The sequence below is a fragment of the Schistocerca americana genome, chromosome 7 (assembly GCF_021461395.2).
Source record: "Schistocerca americana isolate TAMUIC-IGC-003095 chromosome 7, iqSchAmer2.1, whole genome shotgun sequence".
Lineage (NCBI taxonomy): Eukaryota > Metazoa > Arthropoda > Insecta > Orthoptera > Acrididae > Schistocerca > Schistocerca americana.
In genome coordinates this window covers 592,630,875-592,654,309 of record NC_060125.1, presented here as the reverse complement: position 1 = coordinate 592,654,309, position 23,435 = coordinate 592,630,875, and the positions used below count along the sequence as shown (strand labels likewise).

Genomic DNA, 23,435 nt, shown 5'->3' with positions numbered 1-23,435 from the left:
TAGGTTACAATATCTCCGGATGTAATTAAAATTTTATAATGCAACAAACGGCACTGATTACGTATTTGTTTATATGTTCAGATGTGCTAACAAAACTAACGGGGTTCCATTTAAAAAAACGTAGGTTTGTGTAAAAAAACGTACTTCCGTGCATTTTTGTGTGGTTTGTATTAAACAATTACACTAGCCCCTCTCCTCACATTCGGTCTGTGGAATCGGTTCGTCAGTATTTGATGTGGTTTACGAAATTATCCAGCGGTAACGTTAGGTGACTCACCCTGTATATGTTCATATCCGTGTGAATCCCATAGGGGGATAGGACGACATATACAGACGGCGGTAGTATACTCAGATGGTTCATTTGGAAAGGATTCCGGCTTGATTATGACCACGCGATGGGAATTAAAAGGCTTTGAAACCGAAATCGTAGTTAGAGCTAGACACATGGGGCATGGTTAGGGAATTCAGTATTCCTAGATCCGCAGTGTCAAGAGTGTGCCGATATGACCAAATTTCAGGTATCACCCGTCACCACAGACAACGCAGTGGCCTTCACGTAACGACCGAGAGCAGCTCCATTCGTGTCGAGCTTTCAGTGCTAACAGATAACGAGCACTACGTGAAATAACCACAGACATCAATGTGGCAAGTACGACAAACTTGTCTGTTAGGACAGTGAGGCGAAATTTGGCGTTAATAGGCCATGGCAGCAGACAACCGACGCTTGTGCCTTTGCTAACAGCACGACAATGTTTCCAATGGCTCTGAGCACTATGGGACTTAACTTCTGAGGTCATCAGTCCCCTAGAACTTAGAACTACTTAAACCTAACTAAACTAAGGACGTCACACACATCCATGCCCGAGGCAGGATTCGAACATGCGACCGCAGCGGTCGCGCGGGTCCAGACTGAAGCGCCCAGAACCGCTCGGCCACACCGGCCGGCTCATCGAACATTAATGGGATATAAGCAAGAGGTCGGTTCGTGCACAAAATCCTGCACCGGAAACATCTTCAGCATTCTGGACGGCTATAGAGGCAGCATGGTTTCAGTATTTCTGCAGGGCAAAAGGAGGTCCAACAAGGCACTGAAACGTATCCTGTGACTCTTCTCACCTCAGTGCAAATCGCGCTGACTTTAGTGTAATTATTGTCTGTGAATAAAAGTATAATTTCTGTTCGTCTCATTGGGTATTTCTTTCATTTACCTTCCGTACTGTACTGTAGCAACACTTTGTGAAGAGTTGCCCCAGAATTTGGAGAGAGTACATTTGTAGAGAGAACTAGCTATTAATTTACACAACAAACGGATGTTAAATTGCAAGACAGTGGTGGAATTTGCATCTCATCGCCTCTCAGACCCACAGTGATTCAGCACAGTGAGTCTGACGACCTTCCATCTGGGACCCAATACAGATAGCGATGACAACGCGTCAAGGCCTCGCGGCGCGGCCGCGTTATATAAGCGGCGTGCAGCGGCCGCGCTTGCAGTAGGACACCGGCAGCCATGGTGAAGGCGCGCAAGATCGTGATCGCCCGCGTGTTCCAGGGAGAGCCGCGGCTCCAAGACTTCCGCATCGAGGAGGAGGACCTGCCGGCCCTCCGCGATGGCCAGATACTCGCCGAGGCAGTCTACATCAGCGTCGATCCCTACCAGAGGGCGTACAAGAACATGCACCACGTCGGCAACACCATGATCGGCTCACAGGTGAAGTTTCTTTCATATGCCTCCGTTGCTAACCAATTCTAATTAACTCGCACTAACTACTATCCTGACAGAAGAACACCATTGCGAATGACAAAATTATTACAGGTACGCCATACTGAAGAACACAAGTCCCCACACACACGCTCACAAATAACATCACTGACTTTCCATTGGCACCCCCTGTTTCTGTTCACCACTGATACAAAAATAAAATAAAAACAATTTGCTGTGCTGAAGTCAATGAATCAATTTACTTTTGGGTAATGGCAGATGATAAAACTTTGCAAAAAATGTCGTACATGAACGAGTTCAATTTTTTGAAAGATAAAAGCCTTTTCAGGCGTTTTGACAGATACTCGTATTTCACTTTTATCTTTTTTTTTATTACTTGATTTAAGTTTGGAAATTTGTGGTAAGTTCCTATGCGACCAAATTGCTGTGGCCATCGGTCCCTAGGCTTACAAACTACTTAATCTAACTTAAACTAACCTACGCTAAGGACAAACACAAACACCCATGCCCGAGGAAGAACTCGAACCTTCGACGGGGGCAGCGGCGCGAACCGTGGCAGATTTAAGTTGCTTACAGGCGATGATGAATGAGAATAATATTATCACATGCTTATTTCTAATATGTAACAAAGCTGAAGTAATCAGATAGATACTGAAACTGCTTTGTGAGTTGGTATTAATCTCAAATGATAACATTATGAATAATTAGTTTGTTGGTGTACGCCTTTTTTTATTTACTTGATCATAAAATGATAGACATAAATCTATCGTTAACTGAATGCGATTTTTGCCGTGGTCCTTTAGTTACGATCAATTTTATCTTCTCCTTCTTCTGTCCTTCAAGGCTGAGTCGTTTGTGCCTCTTCCGGCTTCACCTTTTACTGCCACCTCTTTCTGGGCCATCGTACGTCCCTTCTTCCTCTTGGCTGGTACAGCGTGGCCACTCATTCTTTGTGGGTGACGTTAGCATACAGTTTTATTTTGTTCAGTCTTTTCATTAGTGTTATAAATATTTAGTTCGTTCCTAACAACTTCATTTCTTATGCGATCTTCACTGGGAACAACTCTCACTTCCCTAAAAAAATCTCATTTCTGCTGCTTGTGGTTTGCTTTTATCTCGTTTTTAAGGATCCATGACTCTCTTCCCTACAACAGTACACGATCAATTCATATGTCGTTAAGTAAACCATCAGTCTCACTGTATAAGAAAGTTGATATTACTGTTTTACTGTAAAAGTCATCTTGTTGTGAACTGCTACTTATCACACACATTAATTCGACATTTACACATGTTTATGGTCTATAAGAAATATCCAAATTCCGTGTGTTTAGAAAAATAGGAATAGTCTGACTTGTATTTATGTTATTCTTGATATTGTTGACAACTGGCAAGTGTGTTATACGACCTTAAGTCAACAGTTACTTTATGTAATACCAATCGCTGTGACTAACTGACACTAGTTCAATCACTCCTTGTCCATCGACATATTTCATAAGCTTTATGTAACAAGAAAAATTTAATTTCTCTGAACCGACATCTTGCATTTTCCTAGAAGACGTGTTGTCAACAGAATCATATCACTCTTTTGAATACATAGCAGTTGATAAGAGTACAGCAGCCCCTCGGTTCAAGGTTTAGTTTCTTCTAACTTACACTACAGCTTTCAGCCGCTTGTGCAAACGCAGAAGAGTATTAATTGATGTGATATCTACGTATAAAAAGCATTGTTAGATCACTAATTCACCTGAAGACGAATGGAACGACAGGTATCAATGACCTGGGGGGGGGGGGGGGGGGGGGGATATTTTTGGGTTCTGGAGAAATGTAGGATCATACGAGAAAATTTATCTGGGCAGATAGATTCAAAAACGGCAAAACAATATTTATAGCATTTGTATATTTAGAAAAAAACAATGACATTGTTGACTGGGATAAACTCTTTGGAATTAAAAAGTTATCGAAAATAAAACACGGGGAGGAAAATGTATTTAGATTGCACAGTAACCAGACTGCAGCTGCCAAGAAGAATACGAAAAGGAAATCAGTAACTGCCTCTCCATCATATTATTCAGTCAGTACACTGAACAAGCAATGAAGGAAACTCAGGAGAAATTCGGAAAGCAAATTAAAGTTGAAGCAGAACAAATAAAAAACGCTTCAGTTCTCTTGACAGCATTGCAGTTCTACCAAACAGTGCAAAAAACTTGGAAGATTATATGAACAAATGGATAGTGTCTTCAAAAGAAGTTGTAAGATGAATATCAACAATAGCAAAGCAAAGGTAACGAAGTGTAGTGGAATTAAATCAGGCGATGATGAGGGAATTAGATTATGAAACAAGATACTAGAAGTAGTAGACGACTTTTACTATTTGGACAGCAAAATAAATTACGATGGCAGAAGTAACGAGAATATGAAATGTATACTAGCAGTAGCAATGAAATCTTTTCTAAAAATAAGAAATAGGGAGTGGAAACAGTTGTCGGGTGTGAGGTCGAATGTCGTTGTGAATTTCGACAATATTTCATCAAACGCAACCGAATGACATCTTCAGGTGCGACTAATACATTGCTGAATAATGAATGTTATCACTGTCATAACTCAGCAGTGAGTTCGACGCACCTGCAGATGTCGATCAGCTGCGTCAATGAAACATTGTGCCTATTTCACAACGACAGTCGACCTCTCTTCCGACAACCTTTCCTACTAATCCGTCGGGTAAGCCTCAAGCAAAGCAAGAAAAACGTTAATACCGTGTACAAATTTGAAAGTCAGAATGTCTTCCACGACAGTATTTGCTGGATTGTAGTAACCTTATCTGTAATCGATTCGTGTAGAATAAACAGAGCAGACATGAATAGAATAATGTCCGATGTTACGGAGAATGCTTAACATTAGATGAGTAGACTGGATAACTGATGAAGAGAAACTGAATCGTGTTGAGCAGAAAAAAGTGCATGAGCAAAACTTAACTGTAAGATTGGATCATGAGGCATCAAGCAATAGTCAGTTTGGTAATTCGGAGAAGTGTGTTGCTACAAATTGTAGAGGGCGGCCAGTGTTCGGCTATAGAGTTTCATACGGACAAAGCTTGCATTAGGTATGCAGAGATGATGAGAGTTAATCAGAAGGTCTAGCAGATACAGACGCATCAAATCAGTCTTTGGAATGAAGACCCCGAAACAGCATATCATTAAATATTACTGTGTTGGCAGACTATATTTTACCATACACTACAGTGTGACGTTAATATTACGAATGTAAATCGATGGAAAGCACTGTGTGTTAACTATTGAACTGTATGAAATGAAATCGTCATTACTTCTGAACGGTTTGCGTTAGCACGTTCAAACTGTACGGTTGGCCGCAGGGCACGGTGGGAATTAGTACTCAGATGCATGGTTTGGTTTAGCGAAGAAGCGCACTTTCATTTGGATGGGTTCGTCAATAAGGAACATTGGCGCATTTGGGGAACTGAGAATCCACAATGCGCGATCGAGAAGTCTCTTCACCCTCAACAGAATTTCGCTATTCGTCTGTGCCACATCAACGTCAATGAAGGCAGTCTTGTCGAACATGTCATAACCTATATCCGAATATATGTAGTAACGTTTAAATGTTGAATAAGGTGTGTGCACGCTGTAGTTTGTAACTAAATTACGTTTTTTCATATAGTTCAATAATTCTCACGCTGTAATTCCTTTCTGTTATGCAGTCTGCAGTAGATCTTTCTCGAGCGCTTTGTAGAGAACTTGGGTGGCAAGAAATCAACAAGTGATTAAGAACTCTGAAGGAACTTTCAAACGCCAAGATCGCTAGTAAAGCTGATACAATGTCCGGAACATATAAAATGATCAATAAGTCACGCCTAAGACAGTAACAAATTATCAGTATTTGGCTGTGATTTCAGTTACATTCAGACTGCATGCCACCTGTTTTATAGCATCCACACTATCATGAAACTCACAGGTTATTATATAAGTCACAAGTAACAACTAAAAGCAAGGTTATTCTACTAAAAGAGGCATTATAACTTTCAACGTCATACGCCATCTGTTGACCGACGTTCGTACTTCGTTCTGAGAGTTTTGTGTCTCAGGCTATCGATGTATAAACTGTCTGTGGTCGAAGAAGTGGTCCGCGTATTCTAAACACAAACTCGAACTGTAGTGTATGGCAAATTGTGTTATTCTCAACATCCACCATTAATATATTCACACTTGTTTCAATACTAAAAAATTGAAAGCCTGAGGAAGAATACATTTAATCCATACTTGCTATAGACTGTTTCGTTGGGGGAAAATTTTCTCTGTGCACAGTCGTGTCCAGTTCTCAAGTAACTTTTGTTTATCGTGTAGTAAAAGTTATGTAGTAGTCCTGTCCATTATCTGAGAAACGTTTTCTGACTTTACCTTGCAGTTTTAGATTTTTTGATGAAAAGTGCGATAAACGTAGCAAATTGGGTGAACGTAAACATCAGGCTACACTGTAGGTCAATCTTTTACCACAACTTTTATTTGCCATTTTCATTCGTTAGCTCCGCCAATTCACAAGCAAACTATCGCCTTCCAACCTAATCCAAACATCAGGCTACGCTAGAGATCAGTCTGTCTCAGTCTGTCATTACAACCAAGATTTTGTGGAGTTCTAATATCACACTCTAGCCTGTCAGCAACAACTGAGGATGAATGGTTCTAAATACGAGCATTAACAATATCATATCACCTAACATTTTGTCTCGTCGGTTATCGAAAACGCTAACGTTAGGTCTAAACAAGTAATCGCCTTTACAAGCGAGAACATATGGCTTCCGTCACGTTGTTACAATCCACCTGGCTAGGTATACCAGTTAGCAACGCAGTTGTCAGTGACTGTTAGTCCTTACAAGTTACTAATCACAATGTAATAGGTCAGACGATAGCAACAGGAATATTTTAATGTTGGTGGATTGTGGAGGGATGTGTTTTGGTCTTCAGTCCTGAGACTGGTTTGATGCAGCTCACCATGCTACTCTATCCTGCGGAAGCTTCTTCATCTCCCAGTACCTACTGCAACCTACATCCTCCTGAATCTGCTTAGTGTATTCATCTCCTGGTGTCACTCTACGATTTTTACCCTCCACGCTACCCTCCAATACTAAATTGGTGATCCCTTGATGCCTCAGAACATGTCCTACCAACCGATCACTTCTTCTGGTCAAGTTGTGGCACAAACTCCTCTTCTCCTCAATTCTATTCAATACCCCCTCATTAGTTATGTGATCTACCCATCTAATCTTCAGCATTCTTCTGTAGCACCACATTTTGAAATCTTCTATTCTCTTCTTGTCTAAACTATTTATCGTCCACGTTTCACTTCCATGTGGAGGGATACAGGTTGTGAATTCGCAAAACCGTAACAAAACACTACTAAAAATACCAGTTATTGCAATTAACAGAAATCACTGTTGCCAGGAAGTCACAGTTTACGCTGTCTCTAAAGGTATGTGTGCTAATCTCTGCCCACAGGTGGCCCGCATCATGGAGAGCCGAGCGGCGGGCTTCCCAGTGGGGCGGTACGTGGTCGGCTACTGGGGGTGGCGCGACCGCACCGTGGCCGACGTGGGGCCGGATGCGCCCTACTTCATGTCGCCGGTCATGCTGGTGCCAGACCTGGGGGAGCTGCCCCTCTCCCTCTCTCTGGGGGTGCTGGGCATGCCCGGAATCACGGCCTACTTTGGACTGCTGGAGATCTGCGAGCCCAAACCGGGAGAGGTCGCCGTAATCAGTGGGGCAGCAGGTGCTGTGGGGTCCATAGTCGGGCAGATAGCGCGCCTCAAGGGGTGCAAAGTAATTGGCTTCGCGGGATCAGACGCTAAGGTAAGACACCGCTTCCATTTGCGATTCCTGCACCTATGACGCTGTGGTGTGCGTACTGTAAGACCTTCAGTACACACACCATCAGATTATTTGACATGTCGCTCTAACGAAGTAGTTGAGTGTCAGCAATATGTCTAGTGGTCTTATCGTGGCGTGTTTATCTTCTGCCGTTAGGTCGGACGATAGAAATGCCACTTGCACGCTTAGAGTAGCAGATTGACAGTGACCAACCTAAAACAGAACTTGATTAATTTTCACACACATTTATTAAAATAATAACAAACATAAAAGTTACTTAACTTGGTTCTGGATGCTATTTACAATTGACAATCTGAAGTTCGTTTGGTATTGGTACGTTAGTCTTATTCTCACATATATCTCTGATACTTGACAAAAGTGTGTATACATTTATCTTCATGGCTATGTACAGGAATATGGTAATCTTATTAGGCGCAGACTGAAACTTGACTATAGACTGGTACAGACAAATGTAGACTGGTACAGACTAATGCAGACTGGTACAGATTAGTGCAGACAAATGCAGACTGACTAATCGGAGGTCTGTACACTCGTTATAATACCACGCGCATTCGTGTATCACTGCGCGAGTGTGATCTGCGAGGAGAAAAAGTTCTACTTTAGCAGCAATCTCATTGGCTGCATTACATATTAATACACGGATCTGTGGAAGCAGAATTTGGTCCGTCTCTGTGGCAGCGCTATCTCGTGCTGCGGAGATGGACGAGCGCTGCGCCTGCACTGTTGTGCTTAGTGGGGCGCTCTCTAGTGGGAAAGTTGTGTATGCGCTGACTACGTGGAACTATGTACACAACAGACGCAGGTGAGGTCAGTGCAGCATAATCTCATCAGATCAGTGACACTTGTTCGTAAGTACTGCTGAGTTTTCCTCAAAATCCTTACATTCTTCAGACATAGGAAGGCTGCCCAGAAAGTAATGCATCCCATTTTTATCTCAGCTGAAAACAATGCTACGAATGGGAAACTTTACGTATGTATTATTTGAAGTCTCCTGAGTGAGCGCGCCAAGTATCTGTCACTTCCGACAGATAGCGTAGCTGCAGGACAGTTTCAAAGTGGCGTCTGAGGGTGACACACGTTACAAGCAACGTGCCGCCATTGAATTTCTCACTGTAGAGGAGAAACAGTGGGGAATACTCACAAACATTTGTGCAAAGTCTATGCAGCATCTGCTGTCGACAGGAGTACAGTTAGTAGCTGGGCACGGAGGGTGAGGTCATCAGAAGGTGGTTCAGTGGAGCTCGACGATTTGCAGCGGTCGGGGAGACCATCCACGGCTGTCACACCTGACATGTTGCAGCGAGCTGATGTTGCCATTCACGAGGACAAATGGACAAATGGTTCAAATGGCTCTGACCACTATGGGACTCAACATCTGAGGTCATCAGTCCCCTAGAACCTAGAACTACTTAAACCTAACTAATCTAAGGACATCACACACATCCATGCCCGAGGCAGGATTCGAACCTGCGTCTGTAGCAGTCGCGCGGTTCCAGACTGAAGCGCCTAGAACCGCTCGGCCACACCGGCCGGCTTCACGAGGACAGACGCATTACGACTCGACAGTTGGCGCTGCATCTGTCAATCAGCAAAGGAAGTGTGGATGCAATTATCCGCGTTTTTGGATATTCCAAAGCGTGTGCAAGATGGGTCATACGGTGTCTAAATGTGGATCACAAATCGCACAGAAAAAAACATTTGTCTTGATTTGCTGCAACGTTTTGAAGCTGAGGGGGAGGCCTTCTTGTCCCAGATTGTGACAGGTGATGAAACCTTTGTTCACCATCTTGAGCCCAAAACAAAACGACAGTCGATGGAATTGCGCCGTTTTCTTTCCCTGCAGAAGAAAAAATTCGAAGCACCTGCTTCCGCCAGTAAGATCATGATCATCGTGTTCTGGGGCTGTTAAGGTGTGATTCTCACTGATATGATACCAAGAGGCGGTACCATTAATTCAGGAGCATATGTCAACACATTAACAAAACTGAAGACGCGCTTCCGGCGACTTAGGCGCCACAACAATCCAGCAAATGTTTTGCTGCAACACGATAACGCTCGGCCCCACACAAGTATGAGGACTGCTGAACGCATCGCAGAACAGGGTTGGACAGTGATACTCCATCAACCCTACAGCCCTGACCTACCCCCTCGGGCTTAACACTTGTTTGGGCCAATAGAAGATGCCATTCGTGGAAGACACTTTGAGGACAATGAGGAGGTGATTCACACAGGGAAGCACTGGCTCCGTCACCAGGACAAGGACTGGAACCGACAGGACGTTTTGCGCTGGAGGAAGACCATAGAACGGGATGGAGATTACGTGAAAAAGTAGGGTATGTAGATAAAACACCATTCTTTCGTGCGTGTAATTCTCATTATGTCCAATAAAGAATTATTGAAGAAAAAAAATGCGGTGCATTAATGTCTGGCAACCCTCGTACAAAGTGTAGATAGAGACATGTGCATTACCTGGTCAAACGTATTCGGACACTTCTATGTAATGGGAAATTGACGACTAATTGTCGCTAGAGGCAGACGTGCCAGTATGAAAGGAAGTGGGGAGAGAAGCAGCGACAGCAGGATTTATCAGTCGGGAGAGCTCTGTTACTTCGAATTTGAAGTCGAAAAGCGATGGAACAGCCACAGTAAACCGAGACCAGGCAGGGCTCACACACTGAGAGACAGGTACCATCGAATATTGCGGAATGTGGTTATAAAAATCCCGTGAAATCAGCGATAGATTTCACTCGTCAGGTCCAAAGTGCTACCAGCAGTACGGCCAGCTCATTGGTTGTGCACAGGGAGTTAACAAACATGGGGTACAGTGATCGAGCAGCTGCTTATAGGCCACACGTTTCTGCAGTCAGTACAAAGCGACGCTTGGAGAGCTGTAAACAACAACATCACTGGATAGTGGATGAAACTGATGATTTGGAGTAATGAATCACACTATACCTTGTGACAATTCCGTGGGAAGTTTCCGGTTTGCTGGATGCCTGGAGAACGTTCCTGTGATCAGCTATTACCAACAGTAAAATGAGGAGGAAGTGATTTTATGCTACTGGGATGTTTGTCATGGTTATGGAGTGGTCCCCTTACTGGGTTTAAGAAAACACTAAATGCGGAAGGATACGAACACATTCTGCAATATTGCATACTGTGTACAGTAGAGGTACAGTTTGGAGACGATGAATGTTGTATCAGCGTGACACTACACTCTGCCACAAAGCAGCGTCCGTGAGCCCATGTTTTGTGTACAATAACGTTCTTAAAATTGACTAGCCTACCCAGAGCCCCTATCTGAGCTTAGTGAATCACCGTTAGGACGTCGACTTCGCACCAGATCCCAGTGTCCAACTTCACTATCTTCTTTCGTTACTAGGAGGACTTGTGGCAAAAACTGGGGGCTAAGCCCCAGGGGTATGCACTGGATATACAACACAGTGGTTAGACCTAGGATTTCCTATGGGGCCATAGTGTGGTGAAAGAAGGTAGAAGAGCGGGTTGCTGCTAAAGAGCTTGCTAAGGTGCAGAGATTGACCTGCTTAGCCATGTTGTTGTTGTGGTCTATGTTATTTGTTAAGAAGAAAATACTCATGTATATGAGCCATGTTGTTGTTGTTGTGGTCTTCAGTCCTGAGACTGGTTTTATGCAGCTCTCCATGCTACTCTATCCTGTGCAAGCTTCTTCATCTCCCAGTACCTACTGCAGCCTACATCCTTCTGAATCTGCTTAGTATATTCATCTCTTGGTCTCCCTCTACGATTTTTACCCTCCACGCTACCCTCCAATACTAAATTGGTGATCCCTCGATGCCTCAGAACATGTCCTACCAACCGATCCCATCTTCTAGTCAAGTTGTGCCACAAACTCCTCTTCTTCCCAATTCTATTCAATACCTCCTCATTAGTTATGTGATCTACCCATCTAATCTTCATCATTCTTCTGTAGCACCACATTTCGAAAGCTTCTATTCTCATCTTGTCCAACCTATTTATCGTCCATGTTTCACTTCCATACATGGCTACACTCCATACAAATACTTTCAGAAACAACTTCCTGACATTTAAATCTATACTCGATGTTAACAAATTTCTCTTCTTCAGAAACGCTTTCCTTGCCATTGCCAGTCTAGATTTTATATCCTCTCTACTTCGACCATCATCAGTTACTTTGCTCCCCAAATAGAAAAACTCCTTTACTACTTTAAGTGTCTCATTTCCTAATCTAATTCCCTCAGCATCGCCCGACTTAATTCGACTACATTCCATTATCCTCGTTTTGCTTTTGTTGATGTTCATCTTATATTCTCCCTTCAAGACACTGTCCATTCCGTTCAACTGCTCTTCCAAGTCCTTTGCTGTCTCTGACACAATTACAATGTCATCGGCGAACCTTAAAGTTTTTATTTCTTCTCCATGGATTTTAATACCTACTCCGATTTTTTCTTTTGTTTCCTTTACTGCTTGCTCAATATACAAATTGAATAACATCGGGGAGAGGCCATAACGGGCGGAATTAGCAGCACACCAACCGCTGGAATGGAAGCCATGCTGGATATGCCTCCACTTCACCTTTGGGCTAAGACGGAGGCAGCAGCTGGGGCATACAGACTTAAAACTGGACAAAACTGGGTCTCATTCAGATATCCAGAATCACACACTAACGTAGTGAGTGAGGTAAATATAGGTATGGCCAGGGAAATGCCCGCCGACTATATAATAACTCCGAACTGCTTCGACAAGCCTTACAACATAATAATTGGAAGTAGGGAGCAGTGGAAGAAAACAGTTCGACACCATACGAGGGACATTGTTTGGTTCACCGATGGGTCGAAAACAGATCAAGGCGTCGGGGCAGGGTTGTACGGGGTTCTACCCAGACTGGAGAGCAGCATCTCCCTAGGGAAGCTGGCCTCTGTATTCCAAGCCGAAATTACTGCAATTAGGGCATGTGAGGAGGAGAATATGAGTAGGTGCTACAATGACCGTAGCATCTACATCTATTCAGACAGCCAGGCAGCCCTGAAATCATTGGCAGCTCCTGCAACAAGATCTAAGATTGTTGCAGATTGCCACAGGGCTCTGGTGGAGCTAGGGGGAAGCAATAGGGTGAACCTAGTGTGGGTCCCTGGCCACTCAGGGACCTGTGGCAATGAACAAGCCGATAGATTGGGTAGGTAGGGGGCAACAACTCCATTTATTGGACCGGAACCTGTCTTGACAATCATCAAGGCTATGATCAAATTAGAACTACTGAACTGGCTTAGGAAACAGCATGTAGGATATTGGACCATGGTCCATAAACAAAAACATGGTAAGGTAATGATGCCCATGTTTTAAAAGAAGCTCTGTAATCCTGGGATTGAACAGGAAAGAGATCAAATTCATGACTGGACTGATGATCGGCCATGGGAACTTCAAAAAACACCTACACACAATGGGTATAATGGAAGAGGACCCTAAATGAAGGATCTGTGATGAGGGTGAAGAAACTGCATCACACCTAATCTTTGAATGCATGGCATTGGAGAGTAAAAGATTCAGAATCTTCGGGACAACTAGACCTGAAGAAATTGTGTCTAACAAAAAACTGGTAGAGGGACTCTTTGCACTATTTAAGGGCACTGGTTGGCTTTAGTAGATATACAGGGAGCGATACCGCACGATAAACCTAGTTTCGGTGCGGGCAGTGGCGGGTTAGACCTAAGCTGTTTTAGCTCTCCTGTTAAAATCAATCAATCAATCTTCTTTCGTTTCGGTTCTTGAGGAAGAATGGGATGGCGTTTCTTCACAAATACACACCTCACTAAAAGTGTCCCTAGGAGGTTTCAAGCTGTCATAAAGGCGAAGGGTGGACACCTCCCATATTAATGTCCATTAATAGGTATCTGGATGCTTTTGATCAGATGTTTAAGGTCGCACCTCCATTCATCGAGATTATGTTGGCTATTTTCAAAAAATTGTATGATGCGTCACTCGTACAAAAGCATATTGTTTGGTTGGCCGGTATAAAGAGAGCTTGAGAGATGAAGTGTCGTATTTGTATTACTATCGGTGAATATACGTATGAAAAATAAGAAAAAGAGCATGAAACTGGGCGTGCGTTCACAGCCTCCACTCTTCTCTGGAGACATCTCAAGGATAGATGTTGATGAGCAGTACTCACGTGTCTTCACTCCGTACTGTACTGATGAACCATAAACCGTTTGCACTCAGTCTCTCAAGCACAACAGCTAATTTTAAAGCTCGAAATCTCATTCTTCACGAATATTCTAACCACGTATTATCTGGTCGAGTCTTGGCGCATTGTCATTGTTTCAAGGCCACAGTGTAACACTGACCCGCTAAGGACAGTGGAAAAAAATGACTAGTTATGTTTCATTAACGATAATTACGTAAGTAAATTCAGAAAAATTACACTCTGTGGTTGTTTCAAAACCCCGACAGACAGTTCATTGTACGTACTCATCGCAGGCTTGACTTATGTCACAGTACTCGTACTTCTGCTGTGTCTGTGTGTTCTTGCACTGCAAACGTCTACTGTAAACGGGAGATCTTATGTTTATTACTGTCTTTCTTTGAAATTAAAATATCGACAAAAATATACAAAATAGAAATGTAATAGAGAACGGGGAAGCATGCAGCGACGCAATATTTTTTCCACATTAATGATCTGATCTCATCGCCACCTATACGAAATTTTTGGGGGTAATATAAACAAAAGTGGTTAGTTACAAGGATGTACCGGAATCTGTTGTTAGCTATTGAATAGAGCGTCGAGTAACAAATCCAGAAGTTGTCATCGTGAGGTTGAAGCTCTTCTGTCTGTGTTCGTTTACAAACAAATAATAGATGTATACAGAGCTCTCTATAATGGAAGTGTGTTCCCCACCCTCAAAGAACTATCGGACAACACCGACCTATAAGCTCCCCCTCCCCCCCCCCCCTTTCCCTTACACACACATCTTTTTAAAGAAAATACATAGAAATAAATGAAAATAAAATAAATAATTAAATAAAAAAGTAAGTAAATAAATAAAACCCACACCCATTCACACACACAAAACACACACACACACACACACACACACACACACACATACATGCATGCACGCACACAAATCTTCCAAATAGAATTAGTTAATGTTAGGTCGACCATAACATCCCAGGCGTAAAATTTCGAAGTAAATAACTTTTCCACATTAAGATCTATATGGTGGCAAAAGACAAGCCGCGAAAGAAAACAAGTGCAATAAAAAAAAAACCGTAAAAACCCAGGAAAACCACTGCATATAAACAATACTTTGTGTTTCAAATTTGTAAATACTGTCTTCAAAACCCAAATTTATATGTTTACAAGTACATAGTAAAGAGCAATTTTTCCTGTTTAATAGAAATAAAATAAAGGCCCACTGATGATTTTCAATATTCAGCGAAACATATGTGGTAAACAGGAGAAAAGGTAAAACTGGGTGTTTGTGAAGGTGGACCCCCTCCAAAAACTAATGTATTCAGAAGTTAATAAAGGAAGAATGTAGTTGAAATAATAAGACACTAAACAACGCAGTTTTACCATTCCAGTAAAAATGAAAAGCAAGGCAAAAATTATTGTATGATAAACATATGCCACCATAATCAGATATCTATTAAAGCTGCAGAGGAGAAGTGCTAATTATGACCTATTTGTAGCAAAAATTGTGTCGTTCATCTGGAATGATTTGGGAAAACGAGTGCAAATTCGAATCAGGAGGGCCGGCCGTTGTGGGTGCTACAGTCTGGAACCGCGCGACCGCTACGGTCGCAGGTTCGAATCGTGCCTCGGGCATGGGTGTGTGTAATGTCCTTAGGTTAGTTAGGTTTAAGTAGTTCTAAGTTCTAGGGGACTGATGACCTCAGCAGTTAAGTCCCATAGTGCTCAGAGCCATTTTGAACCGAATCAGGAGGAGTGGATGTCATTATAGTAACTAGCTGTAACTTCTTTCCACAATGTGAAAACGTCTTCTTGTAGCGATATAACTGGCCTCTCTTCCGCAGGTGAAGTGGCTGAAAGAGGAGTTGGGATTCCATCACGCATTTAACTACAAGACGAATGACGTCACAGAGGCGCTGAAGCAGGCGGCACCTGACGGCGTCGACGTGTACTTCGACAACGTGGGCGGCGAGATGAGCAGCGCAATCATCAACAGCATGCGAGAGTACGGTCGCATCTCCGTGTGCGGCGCGATATCTGGATACAACGAGTCTAATCTCCCGAAGGCTACCATCATCCAGCACGCAGCCATATTCAAGCAGCTCCGCATGGAGGGATTCATGTACATCCGATGGCACGACCGCTGGGGAGAGGGCATCGGACAGCTGATGCAGTGGATCAGGGAGGGGAAGATCAAGTACCACGAGACTGTTACCGACGGCTTCCAGAACACTCCCAAAGCCTTTGTTGGCATGCTGCAAGGAGAGAATCTAGGGAAAGCTGTTGTTAAAGTCTGAAGCGTGAGGAATACTACCGTACTGGATTTGGGTGCATAAGCGGGGACAAAGACATTTTGTTACAGTATTTTGTGCAGTGAACTACAAAAGGTAGCTGGATGACTGGGACAGAATATTCTTTCAGAATTTGTTTGTGCTTTCATTTTTCCAACTAGATTTTACATCATGATACACTTTTTGTAAGCTAAAAAGAAATAAATTTTATAGAAAACCTTTTGTGTGTTGTGTCCATTACTAAACTCCACAGTCAGATTATATGTTCCAGCATGTAGTTGTCGCAAAAACAACATAACTTAAGTGCTGTACACCAGCAACTGTATAAGAGCATGAAACGATAGAAAATATTCATGTAGCTGGTTAATGTTTGTGTTCTTAAGTAATAGAACCCAATATGAAGTCCTTGACAGAGAGTGTTCATCAGAGACAAGGGGATCGTCAGTAGTGCGCCAGGGTAGTGTGATAGGACCGTTATTATTTTCTACATACATGAGTGATGTGGCAGACAGGGTGGGGAGCAATTTGTAGTTGTTTGCTGATGATACAGTTATGAAACGTCCCATTAGAAAAATTATACATGACTGTGCTTAAACTGACACACAATATTTTTGGCACAACGCAATCTGACTATCAAAACTCCCTACAAAAGAATGGCCCTGACTAACATTAACCTATACCTTTCACAAATCACTTACCTCACAAAAATCTTCTTTACTCGAACTACTGCAATACAGCGAGCGCCACTACCGCCAGCTAAATAAAAGATTCAAACTACGGAAGGTGCTAACTACTGATAGGCATAGTTAGCAAATGAAAGATTTTAATAGAAAACAAACAATGTATTAACCTTAATAGTCATAATATATATAGCAGTTCATGACATCCAGTCTTACAAATTTCAAAACTCCACCATCTCTCTCCCCACATCCACCACTGCTGGCGGCTCACCTCCAAGTGCGCAACGCTATGCACTGTTCACATCCAACTGCCCAACGCTACAATGGCGAGTATTACAACAATGCCAACCAGCCACAGCCTGCACACAGCACAGCCAGTGATTTTCATACAGAGGGATACGTGGCAGCGGCGTTACCAATACAAGAACCTAAACATCCTACTCACATAGCCCCCATACTCCCCACAAAAAATTTTACAAATTGTTTTGGGCAGTGGCCAATAATCATTTGATTAAATTTTTCATAATTACAATAACAAAGATATCAAATGCACACACTTATTGATACAATGTTGGTCAAAAGATAAAATTTTCTCGCAGTCCATAAAGACAGTCCTGATCATTCAAAAATGGCTCTGAGTACTATGGGACTTAACATCTGAGGTCATCAGTCCCCTAGAACTTAGAACTACTTAAACCTAACTAATCTAAGGACATCACACACATCCATGCCTGAGGCAGGATTCGAACCTGCGAACGTAGCAGACGCGTGGTTCCGGACTGTAGCGCCTAGAACCGCTCGGCCACCGCGGCCGGCTCTGATCATTCATCACAGTAAAATTGCATTGTTTTCTCAAAGTCTGAGCAGTAAAGGAGAATTCACACGAAAGTAGTGGATTTCCATGCAGTCTTGAAGTAGTGTTGTTCTACCAACGGAAAGACAGTGCTGACTCTTGACATGCAGACAGGTAATGTGCCACAACAGAGCAAACCCACAGCAGAGTCAGTCGAAGTTTTGAAGAATATTGGTAGGTAGGTCGTCACAGAGCAGACCCACTGTATTCCTGGTAGAGGTTACGGTATTGGTGGGCCACCAAAGGTGCAAACCCACTGCAGTCCTTGTAGAAATGATGGTATTGATGGATCATCAAAGGTGTAGACCCACTGTAGTCCTTGTAGAGATGGCCAGCAGCCATCTGCTGCGACTGTGCAGTTGCACAATCACCATCGAAGAATCTTGCGGACAATATAGCAAGTCCATAACCACCACTTGTGCGCTCACAAAGGTTTTGGAATTGTCCTTAGAACCAGTAATGCTGTTATCCAGTCCCTTGCTGAATTATTAACACACATGCAAACACTAACAGTCCCTACTTCTCACATATTGTCCATATACTATGACCAACAGAAACATGTGCAGTGAAATGGAACTTACAAATTAATAATATGATGAACTGGGGTCAATTACAATTTTATAACATAAGAATACAATTACAAAGGTACAAAATACATCATTAAAGAACATAACAATACAGATAACATTTGTAGTAATAGGGGCTTTACAAAAGAATCGAAATAACATATACATCAGTGTTACAGGAATTATGACATAACTACATACATAAAAGATCAGAGTAACTTTCGAAACATTAACTTCACACATGAGCATTAAAACAAAACGGAATAAATAATGTCTAAGCATCTTTACAAGGTAAATAACATATTATCAGAAAAATTCTACAACATAAATCTTATTAGCTAAACACATACAGACAGAAAAAACACAAATTCACATAGTGTAATAACACAAAAATACAGGACAGGGTTTGTTTTCAGTGTGACATTTGGTACTGCACTCCACCCCAAAACTTCATTCCATATATCTTTCCTCTTATTTCAATATTTGTTTCCACCAAAAAAATTATATCCAAGCATGCTTTCTGTATTTATATGTTCACATATTTCTTACCTCATTACTTATTTTCCATTATCGTACCTCATCATTTATTTCCAAGAAAATCCTACCTAAACCTGTTGTCCCTAAACCCTACTTTTTTTGTTCATATCCTCTTTCAAAATACTTTTTTGGCCAAACCATTTTCTTACAGCATCTCAATGCATTTCTTCCAATTCATCACAACTTGTTCTATTATATGGCCTACCCCATCTTAAGCTAACTTAAATCTACTGAGCTCAGATGCTAAACTAAGGGACGAGGCAATGCAGCAGCACAAAACAATTAACACAAACAGCAATGCCAAAAATGCAAATTGGCAAAGCAAGCAGCAGTAAATCTAAATTAACAGAGAAAATGCAACATTACAACTATTATGAGCCAATGTGCAGCAACAAGAAAAATAAATCAGTAGTAAAACTGGCTTAACAGAGTAACACAAAGTGAAATTCAGTAGCACTATGCCTGGCAAAAACAGCAGCAGCAAATGCTATAACTTATATCTAAACGTGACAGAGCTCAAGCACAAAAAATAGTAGACTAAAGACAACAATGCAGATCATGGAAATGTCTATTCACATCTTAATATCTATGTCATTAAAGTGGTGCACCACAACTTATTCTACAAAAGAAATTACCATGTACTTGAAAAGAAAATTATGCATGCAATTCCTGTGAAGGGAAATGTCTTTTTGGGCTCCTTGTTTTTTTTTTTTTTTTTTTTTTTTTTTTTTAAGTACATCGTAAAGTTATGATTTACTGGATCTGTAGGCATAAAATTAGTACATCTATAAAATTTTATTTTAACCAATGCTTCAGTGCAGCTAGAAACTAGATATTAAACAAATTGAGCAATCTCTCAACTAGAAAGACAATACATATAAAATGTTTCTCATCATTTCATTAGGCATTTTAGTAAATATCATAAATTAAGAGCTCCACAGTGTAATCATATGTTTTCAAGTTTGAGCATGTTGTATTTGTGATGCTTTCGACAAAGAAATGTCAATAGCGAGGATAATGGCCTCTTTTTTTTTTTACTCCACCTGTGCCTCTGAAAGGCACACACTAATGACTTTTTTCCACGTGACTGTTGCTCAGATGGGCCTCCACGGCACATTACGTAAAGGTCATCTACCTTCTTTACAGAAATATTTACGGCAGCAGTTTCCACTACAGTGACAGTCTCATGTAAAATAAAAAAAATCAAAGGTTAGAAATTTGCATTAGAAGTGTGTAGAAACAAAATCTCATATATAAAGTACTATTCTTGGTTTCCAACATCCTTTTTTCACAAATCAGAGCTCCACAGTGTAATCATATGTTTTCAAGTTTGAGCATGTCGTATTTGTGATGCTTTCGACAAAGAAATGTCAATAGCGAGGATAATGGCCTCTTTTTTTTTTACTCCACCTGTGCCTCTGAAAGGCACACACTAATGACTTTTTTCCACGTGACTGTCGCTCGGATGGGCCTCCACGGCACATTACGTAAAGGTCATCTACCTTCTTTACAGAAATATTTACGGCAGCAGTTTCCACTACAGTGACAGTCTCATGTAAAATAAAAAAAATCAAAGGTTAGAAATTTGCATCAGAAGTGTGTAGAAACAAAATCTCATATATAAAGTACTATTCTTTGTTTACAACATCCTTTTTTCACAAATCAGAGTTCCTAGCCACTACTCATTATTCCTTACCTTATTACACATATACATATTCATCGACACTTCAATATTTCATCATAATAAATACATATCATAATAAACACTTCTCAACAGCATAATACACATCGTCGTCGTAACAATAACATCATAACACCTCAGTCACATCTCAAAAACGTCGTAGCTTCCTCCAATAATTTCAAAACCTAAAAAAAATTCTCTGCTCATTTCAATAGTGTCATCTACCTCAAACGTACTTTAAAAATCATGATCCCATATCAAATACATCATTGAAAGCTCTCATGGCATCACAATGGTTCTGAAAAAATATGAACAGCTCACAAAGTACAGACAAAATACAATTTCGTAAGTGTGAAGTTATCCAACGGTGTAATTACGTAAACGTCTGTCACTGATGTAGTAAAATAAATGTTTGTCTCTCTCAGTTAAATGGTCAGATAGCTGTGTAATTTATGTGTTAGAGAAATATGGTACCGATGTGTAAAGTTGTATAAGCAAATACCATATTAGCTAGGGCTCCTTGTGCTTGGCAAACACATGGTACACAAAGTAAGCGTGTACCCCCCTGAGGATTAATGTAATTATACCCTCAGGTGTTACAAATTACAGCAGTGGAATGAAATGTATCACGGAAAACTATCTTTGTAATTCAAAAATCTTTAAAAATAAATGTTTTAAGTACATAATTAATCACTCAAATACGTGTCCTGTAGCGCTAAATGTGCGTCTTGCTGTAAGATAATCTCTGTGGAAGTGTCGTAGTTATTGTCCTATGAAAGCTAAGTTCTGCAGAAGCCAATGTACTTACCTCATGATAAACAAAAGTGAAATGCTTTGCGTATAGATATCTTAGTTATTACGCTTATTGCCATGCTGAAGAGAGTACTGTGCTGTAACGTATTGTTGTGCTACAGAAAAGGCTGTCTCGTTGTAGCTATACCACAAAAGATGCTACTAAAACATGTTTTCCTTTCCAGAAGAATTCAGAAAAACTGTGCAGATATAAAACAGAAACACCGCAAAAGCAACATTGTAAATTGTCACTCATTAGTAGCATCGTGATAAAATCCTGTAGCTGTCACATAAAGTAACCACTGTGTCATCTGGTATTTCGCAGAAAGTATTTTAAATCCAGAATGTAATTTCAACTAAACCAAAATGTTGCATTAAAATCTCATTAGCAGTACCAGTATACATTCTAAGTATGTAAGCCTTATAGTCGTTACGTAATCATGCAACTAACAAGCAAGAATGTACACACATAATAACACTGTGACATCTGTTCACTATAACAATGCATTCGTAATTTCTGTTTAAATAAGTTCTCTTGGTTCTTGATTGGATATTTAACTTCAAACATTGTTGCATGGTAACAGTTTCTAAGTCTGACAATGCATACTAGAAATGTGAAGTGAAAAGTTTTATGGCAAAGACAAAGTTAAAAGGCAGAGTATCTCTCAGTAATTGGTTTTACACGTGAAATATGGTGTAAACCTCTACTCTTCCTAGTATCCAGAGTTTCAGTTTCAACGCAATTATCATGTGGTATACGTCGGTAACGAATACTGGACTTTATCTCAAGGTTAGTTAATGTTATTTTTCTGAATCCCAGCCGGCGCACGTGGCTGCCTGCGGTGCGAGTCATTGTCTGTTTCTTTGTTGGCGCGCGTCGTTATTGGGATTTGGAGACCTAACTTCTACAAATTCACCTTGTCGAGAGGGCCCTGCTCTGTTTGAATCCCGCCAATTCTGATGCAATTCAGCACTGTAGTTACGATCATATCGTCTGTCATCATGTCGGTAGATTCCACAGTTTCTTTCTTGTCGGTCACATGGTGGAGAATTTCTCCCTGAATCGTAACTGCGCGCTGAACTGTTGCGTCTGAAGTTATTCTGTCTCCCGTGATAATAATAGTTCTGGTTGCCATATTGTCTGTTTCTATGATTGTCTCTGTCATATTCATTACTACGGAAACGCAATCTTTCTCTGTAATTATTACTACTCTGCCAACGGTTATCATACGGGTGGTGTCTGTTTTGTCACGATTTGTGTTGTGAGAATAGCCTTGCCGTGTCCAGTTATTATTTCTTTCATCGCGGAATTGCAACGGATGTGACCTGTAATTGTTGTGCTCCTGTTTTCGCGTTCCGCGATTGTCAGTGTTAATTTCCAGTTCTTGGAACAGTCCCTGAAAAGCTTCAATGTCGTCTTTGCAACGTCCTGCCAAAATAATATGTCGTAAATGTTCAGGTAATTTGATTAAGCAAATGCGGATGAGTTCTGAGGAGCTGTATGGGTTGGACAGGTACTGATTCTTGTGCAACATGTCTTCAAAATATTTCACAAGACTGGAGAATTCAGATTGTTCGAAATTTTTCATCATTATGACGCTATGTTTTACTCGGTCTTGTGTAGCTTGAGACCAATATGCTGAGAGGAAGGCATGATAAAATTCTCCTTCACTGTGGCAATCGTGAATGACCGATCGCATTCTTACAGCTGGCTCATTCTCTAAATAGCCACACATAAATTCTAATCTGTGCTCTAATGACCAGTTGGGAGGAAAACAATGAGAGAATTGATGAAGCCATGCTTGTGGATGAATGTCGTTGTCAGAATTCTTAAATGTTTTGAATTTACGTGTAGTAATGAACAGCTTATAGTCAAAATCATCGTGTCGGCGAGTCGCACATCGCTCATTGTTACTTCGTTTCGGCGGTTCCATCTCAAAATCCAATGCGCCTTGTAAATTTCTTTCATAATTTCTGAAGTGTCCTACGTTATTATTTTGTGGTTGTTCCGTATTTCTATGTCCTTCTTCCCGTACTGGAATGCGAGTGTCCTCTCAAATATGTAATTCTTGTGTTACCTGTGTCAGCTGATCTTGTACTTCCCGGATTTCTCTTTTGTACTGTGTATTGATTTGATTTTGATTTTGTTTGAATTTTCTAATTTGTTCATACTCTTCAGTGTCGGTGAAGGCTACCAGTGTTGTGTCATTCATATCATCATCTAC

At 41.3% G+C, this 23,435-nt stretch overlaps 1 protein-coding gene across 1 annotated transcript; it reads left to right on the top strand.

Annotated features, from left to right (window-relative positions):
• Positions 1-1,494: 1,494 nt before the first annotated feature.
• Positions 1,495-16,263, top strand: LOC124622484 (prostaglandin reductase 1-like). The gene is made up of 3 exons (XM_047148194.1): positions 1,495-1,708; positions 7,228-7,578; positions 15,655-16,263. Exons 1-3 carry the CDS (start codon positions 1,508-1,510, stop codon positions 16,105-16,107), a joined length of 1,005 nt encoding a protein of 334 aa, XP_047004150.1. The 5' UTR covers positions 1,495-1,507; the 3' UTR covers positions 16,108-16,263.
• Positions 16,264-23,435: the final 7,172 nt, after the last annotated feature.